The following is a 7,175-nucleotide window of genomic DNA, read 5'->3' on the forward strand; positions in this document are numbered from 1 at the left end:
TATACAATGAATATAGCTACATTACAATCCAAGCAGCGATAGTCTTTTTTTTTATTAAGTTCAACATCTACATGACTATGAATGACTCTTGCAGGTAAAGACATTTTCAAACCAAACAGTTAAGTACACGAAAGCATGCATTTAAAATACCATGACATTACCATGTTTTGGACATATAGACCTACATTAATACCATGACTTTACCATGTTTTGGACATATACATAAATACCATGCTACCAGAATAATCAGGTGATCAATTATTACCAAATGACAGTATTGCCATCTCTGTATCATATTACTTCCACAGTAGTCTTTTTAAAAATAACTTAATTGCTTAATGTCTTTGCTGACGTCGTAAAATTATAACACATCACTATTATTAGCCATTTTGTGGTCAATGGCTTCTTTCCTGTTATATTTACGAATGTAAAATATGTATTTGTGTCTATATTATATAAACACACACACACACACACACACACACACACACACACACACACACACACACACACACACACACGCGTCATTTGGTGTTGTTACTGTTTCTTCTCCAAATTATTAATGCTCCTAAAAATAATGCTACATAAAACAAGTAAGAACTGACTAAGCTTTCTATAAGTACTTTGAGAAAACTCATCATCAGCCCTAAAATAAGAAGGATTGAACCAGTGAGCACACAACCACATGAAAAAAACAGTACAAAAACAGTAGAAAAGATCACGGTCTGTAGAGTTTCACTCTCTAAATGCCAATATGCTATTATAAGCCCTAATATTAGCAGCATTATTGTCATCTTCACACCAAGTAGAGCAAACACAGTCACAAACCCTATTGAAAGTGTCGCCCCAATGATACAACACAGAAATGACCCGAGCACAAAGACTGGAGATTCACAACTCATCGTTTCACAGAGAAATATGAATGCATAAGCCCCGATTGTGACTCCAGGAGCCGCGTGACACGCGATGAGCACATCTGACCACGACCTGACACTGATGATGGTCCCAAAGACCAGAGATGAACCCAGAACAAATGGTACAGACGTAATAATTAAGAAATTCCCTAGAATATCGCTGAAGTTTGGAGCTCTGCTACTTCTTTTAAACTTAAATCCTTCGATTATTATGCTGTCTCTTGTAAATATAGCTGCATGTGTTGTTATCAAGGCCAAATTTAGCGGTATAGCAACATCTGGACTCATAAAATGTCTTAGATAGACCATAAACAATACAGGTGCTGCAAATCTTGCCCCAAAATTCAACATTGTGTAATTTCCTTTATTGTCAACAAGAGCGGTAAGTAAAACTAGGGAAATCCATCCTATGATTCCTGCTACTCCTCCTAAAGGGTAATTTATTACTGACAAGAGCTGACTTTCTTCATTTACATTTTGATTGACCTTTTCTGTCAGGATTTTCTCTATTTCATGTAGTTTTTTCAAAAGCTCCAGCCTTTCTGAATGTAGCTGTTGTTTCGCATTCAATCCCGAGTGAAATCCGTGAGCATTGAGCCGAACTAGCTTGTGTATTTCCGCTACGAGAGCTGCGGTTTGAGCAGGTTTGGGTTCAGAGTCTCTGATCATGTGAAATCTGCCTCCACATGCGTTGATAATTTCTCCAGCGATCCCTCTGGACGCTTCTGTCAAGCGTTCCTGGTTATTTTGGTGCAGAAGAACAATGCAGTACTGGAGGACTTCTGCTCCCAGCAGCTCCTGGACTCGCTTCACAACATCACACTCTTCTGACTCTTCATCTTCCAGATTCAGGAGCATTAAAACGGCGTGAGGTCCAGGAGACGAGAGGAACAGCGCTGTTGTGAAGCTCTGTCTCGCTGTGTCGTCCTCACAGAGGTTTGGTCCAGTGACCAGCATCATTCTACGACCCTCGTCTGTAATTACTGGAGTCTTTACAATCTCTCTGTCCTCCTGTCCACCGCCTTTCCTTCCGGACAGAAGATCTGCAGCGCTGAATCTGGAGCCGCCTCGCATTCCCACTATCAGGATCCTCACTTCATCGTCATCATGAGAAGCTGAAGAGAAAGTTAAAGATAAACATATCAGAAAATATTATTTTAATTAAAAGTGAACAATCTACTAACTATACAGTGTTTGGACTCACTCTGATATAACTGCTCATGTAAAACATTTTTGGTTTAACCCTCTAATGCATGGTAATTTATTACATTATTTTTTTAAAGAAAATATTTGCCTATAAATTTCTATTGACTTACATTAAAACCCTATATGCATGGTGTCCACTAAAGTGGTCAGATTTATTTTTAGTTATTGAAAGTAAACTACAACTAATATTTGTAAAAACATTATGTACAAGACTAATAATATTGTTGTTTTAAGTAAAAAGAGAGTACAGAACAGTAAAAGAGCAGATACGCATTTGCATGACATTATACATTACCTTCAACATGTACAGATGTGATGTGAAATGCAAGGATCAGTGTGAAAAGCCATTTTGGTTCTGTCCTGTTTAGTTTCATTTTTCAACCTGGAGAGTAAAGTCACTGTTAATCTGAGAATTTAAAATGTGATCTTACGATATAAGCAAAACTATGAAGCACATTTACTTAAAGTACGATCGTTTCATTTAACAGCACTGACAGTGAAGTTTCACTTTTGATATCACACTTCCTATTTCCGATACTATCGCAGCGCAGTCAGAACTACTTCTGCTTTATCTCGGGATGTCCATTCTGAGGTAACTATCAGCTCCAGTTATTTTTCTATTGAAGAATGTTTGTTGAATGTTTTTTTCAAGTATAAATAAGTATAGATTGTACATGTACGTATATTCATTTCATAGTGACATTGAGTGTAGATATGTCCATTTTTAAATGTATAATAATTCTGTAACAATGAGACCTTAAAATAAAGTGTAACCAAATGCAGTGTAGAGCTCTTTATAAAGTTTAGAGTATATCTGTTTGAATGTATTCTGGCCACTACACACTCCTACTAGACCCTTTCATCATCTCCTCAGGGATTTTGCAGTAATGAAGGAAGCATTGAAGGCAATACTAATGAGCTACGTTCTGAAGGAACCTCCTTTTTTTGACCTTGCACATGCCATTTACAGTACAGACACTCCAACATTTAGATGTTTTTATCATGCTGTAACCTGCCCAAGGTCAGATACCAGCACTGCATGGTACAAATAATTTGCTGTACATAATACTGTGTACATTTAAGAGACACTGCCTTAGGAGGGAGCTTCTGATTTCTAATCGTAATGTTCCAGAAAAGGCTGTATTTCCATGGTGCACTTTATCTTCTGGGTGCAAACTTGTTAACACAGCATTAACCTCTGAGTAGAGCACTGGTGAAGATAATGCGCATTCATATGCGTTTCTTCTATATGTTTGAATTCCAGTCAGAGCTGCTTTGAGTCACATGTAGTCTTTGGAACCGATTAATAAATTTAAAAAACTCAGTATGACAGATATTACCAGTATGAGTGTGTACATGTTTACACATGTGAACTTGTTTTGTTTTTTTCAGATATAGGTTTCCATATATGTATTAAAAAAGAAAAGGTCAAGTTTATTCTTAATTTCCAATGATTGTTATCCAGTTATTCCCAACTGGCATTGAACTTGCCAGAAATAATACTGTATGACTTCTCAGTTTAGCCTGATCATTTATGAATTTAATGTGTGTAGCTTCTGTTATATTGTCAACATTTGGACACTTCACTTCAGCTAACCCAAAGGGATGATCTTCAGTTGGATCATACACTTTAGTGTCAGGGCAAGCACCAAGGTACGGCACAGCAGGGTGTATAACAAACCCAGAACGTGACACATTTACACTACAAAAGTCACTGCACTGCTACAGGACTTCTGGTTCAGGGTCAATATCCATTTTCATGGCAGATGTTATGGAAGCAGACTCAGGAGATGGAAGTTAACAGGATGTTTATTGACAATGAGTGGAATAGCAGTGAACAGGTACGTGAGAAGTTCAATGAAAACCTGGAGAGCGGGATACTGGCGGTGAATGGTATGTTCCTTCTTACAGGATTGATGACTGGTAGATGAAGAGATGGATGACAGACACTGGAAGAAGTCCGCTGGAGATATCTGGATGATCGCAAGAGGAAACAAGGTAAGTTGGGTCCACTGCTGGGCCAGGCTCTGGGAACAGAAACGGGAGAGTAATGAGGTTTGAGAAGGGAAACATGGAAGGATGAATTCTGTAATGTGAAGGGAGTTGGAGATGGTCTGATGATGGTGACGGGGCCAATATATCTGGGACTAAGCTTCTTGCAGGGCAGGGCAGCCAGACCTTCTGACCAGGTTAGTAGGAGGGAGTCTCTGATCATTGAAAGTCGGCTGTCATTCTGCGCGGCACACTGCTTGTTGAAGCTGGTGGTGAGCTGCGTCCCAGACCCTCTCGCTCTCTCGGCACCCGTAGTCGACCGCTGGGACGTTGGATGGTTCACCCGACCACGGGAACAACGGTGGCTGGTAACCGAGTACGCACTGGAAGGGAGTGAGTCTAGTAGACCATCGGTTCCCAACAGGGGGGTCGCGGCCCACAAGGGGGCCTCAGCGAGCTCTGTGGGCGGTCGTGTCATATTTTGAAAAGTCCTTAACTTTTTTTCTGTTCAAAATTTATATAATGAGCAAGTTCATCATGAATCCATTTTCTAATCCGTGTTTATGTCTTATCCTGAACTACTATGGTACCCCTATAATAAGTGTTTACATTGGGACTATTTTACACGGGTTCGGATCGCTGCTGCTGCGGAGTAGCCCAGGACCTGCGTGACTCGTCATAGACGTACACAGAGAGAAGTAGCTCCGGCTACAATGTTCTCCCGAAAGACGCATTATTCTGTTAATAAACGCAAGTTTATTATCACTCGCTATAGCGCCAAAAGCGTCAAAAATAAAGCCTCACTTTGATAAAGCCTCACAAATAACATGCAAGTATTGAGTTCCCAGACAGCAGTCATTTAGTAATAGCCTATTCTTTTTTTTTACCTACACACCAGTGTGAATATTTGTATTGCATTTCAAATAGGGCCAATTTATAGGCTACTCCTAGGCTTACGTTTTTAAATTACAAAGGGCCTACTGATGGTTTTGTATTTTCAATATTATAGGCTATTATTTGTGCATAAACATATCTGGTTATAGTAAACACACCATTTGTTTGAAAACAACATATTTTGTCATCCATGCTGCAAGCTTACAAGAGCGATAATATCATTAAATGTGAAAGGGGGCCCTAAAATATTTTCTTGGGAAAAAGGGGGTCTCAGACAAAAAAAGGTTGGGAACCACTGTAGTAGACGGTTGGCGGAGGGAGTTTTGAGCATACTTGGCCCAGCCTAGGAACTGGTTCCAAGAGTTCTGGTGGCTATGGCAGAAGGTTCGTAGGAAACGGACAATCTCCTGGATCTTTCTCTCCGTCTGCCCGTTCGACTGGGGATGGTACCCGGATGACAGGCTTACGGCCACACCTAGGAGGCAGAAGAATGCTTTCCATACCCTGGATATGAACTGAAGTCTGTGGTCTGAAACGATGTCTTCGGCATAAGGGTTGTCCAGTCACCAAGTACAGTCACTGGACCTGGTAGACGGTCTGGGTTGCAGTCGTCGGGAGGTTAAGTTGGCGGCAGAGGCTTCCGGAGATGTAATTCCCTGGACCTGGTAGTCCCTGGACCTCGAAATTCCCTGGACCTGGTAGTCCCTGGACCTCGAAATTCCCTGGACCTGGTAGACCCTGGACCTCGAAATTCCCTGGACCTGGTAGACCCTGGACCTCGAAATTTCCTGGACCTGGTAGTCCCTGGACCTCGAAATTCCCTGGACCTCGAAATTCCCTGGACCTGGTAGACCCTGGACCTTGAAATTCCCTGGACCTCAAAATTCCCTGGACCTGGTAAACCCTGGACCTCGAAATTCCCTGGATCTGGTAGACCCTGGACCTAAAAATTCCCTGAACCTGGTAGTCCCTGGACCTTGAAATTCCCTGGACCTGGTAGTCCCTGGACCTGGTAGACCCTGGACCTGGTAGTCCCTGGACCTCGAAATTCCCTGGACCTGGTAGTCCCTGGACCTCGAAATTCCCTGGACCTGGTAGACCCTGGACCTCGAAATTACCTGGACCTGGTAGAGCCTGGACCTCAAAATTCCCTGGACCTGGTAGACCCTGGACCTCGAAATCACCTGGACCTGGTAGAGCCTGGACCTCGAAATTCCCTGGACCTGGTAGATCCTGGACCTCGAAATTACCTGGACCTGGTATACCCTGGACCTCGAAATTCCCAGGACCTGGTCGAGGATTCTGGACTGGAAGAGATACAGAGGCAGTAAGAGTTACAGTGGTGGTGAGTGGTCTTAGATTAGTGATGGGATTTCTTAAAGGCATTGTTCACCCAAAAATGAAAATTAGCCTATGATTTACTCACCCTGAATTATATAAAAAAAATGTCCTGGCTCTTCCAAGCTTCATAATGGGAGTGAATGGGTTTTTGTTTTTGAAAAAGTCCTGCAATTTGGACTTTCAACCCGTTGGACCCCATTAAAGTCCTCTAGATGGAGAAAAATCCTGGAATGTTAAAAATGAAAGACATGAGTAATTGGATGTTGGGGTGAGTAAATTACCAGGAAATGTTCTTTCTGAAGTGAAGTTTTAATCTTAATCTGAATGTTTGTCACATTGAATATGTAAGCAATAATTGACGACAGGCCGTTGAATTATTATAGAAATAATGCACACCCGAGGTGGTAATGCGGTCACGATGCGAAGCGGAGTGGCCGTTACACCTCGGGTGTGCATTATTTGTATAATAATTCAACGGCCTGGAGTCAATTATTCCGCTTATACTACAGTTACCACACCTCGAAATATTGTTCAGATTATGTATTTCAAGACGTTTGTAAAGTTTTTGTCATTAAAACGCTCTTGTATGTAGGACTAATTCCTTGCGCATCTAAACCCATGCTCCGTTGCTAATTCCAAAACGTCATTTTAGAGTTAGTAATGGAGGTTTGAGCCGCTGATAGCAGAGAATGCTGGACACAACAGTGCTTAACAACCAGAAACATTCTCTGACTGTGAATGCAGCAGATTTTAAACACCGCTGTGAACACAGACTGAACGCGCTGAAAACGCGTGCATGATCAGTCTTAAGTATCAAATTACATTCAT

At 41.5% G+C, this 7,175-nt stretch overlaps 1 protein-coding gene across 1 annotated transcript; it reads right to left on the reverse strand.

The window, feature by feature from the left end:
- Positions 1 to 39: 39 nt before the first annotated feature.
- On the reverse strand, positions 40 to 2,652 carry LOC306994012 (uncharacterized protein). Its single transcript, XM_079604286.1, has 2 exons — positions 2,416 to 2,652; positions 40 to 2,029 (listed from the first exon to the last, which is right to left on the reverse strand). The coding sequence occupies exons 1-2, from the start codon at positions 2,492 to 2,494 to the stop codon at positions 525 to 527; spliced, it is 1,584 nt and encodes a 527-aa protein (XP_079460412.1). The 5' UTR covers positions 2,495 to 2,652; the 3' UTR covers positions 40 to 524.
- Positions 2,653 to 7,175: the final 4,523 nt, after the last annotated feature.

Source organism: Phoxinus phoxinus, assembly GCF_949152265.1.
Source record: "Phoxinus phoxinus genome assembly, chromosome: 25".
In the NCBI taxonomy this organism is placed as follows: Eukaryota; Metazoa; Chordata; class Actinopteri; order Cypriniformes; family Leuciscidae; genus Phoxinus; species Phoxinus phoxinus.

Excerpts from the sequence above, each read along its gene's own strand:
- LOC306994012 (XM_079604286.1), bottom strand. The coding sequence starts at position 2,494 with ATGAAACTAAACAGGACAGAACCAAAATGGCTTTTCACACTGATCCTT. Across the intron at positions 2,030-2,415 it reads CACATCTGTACATGTTGAAG|CTTCTCATGATGACGATGAA; the intron begins GTAATGTATAAT and ends CTTTCTCTTCAG.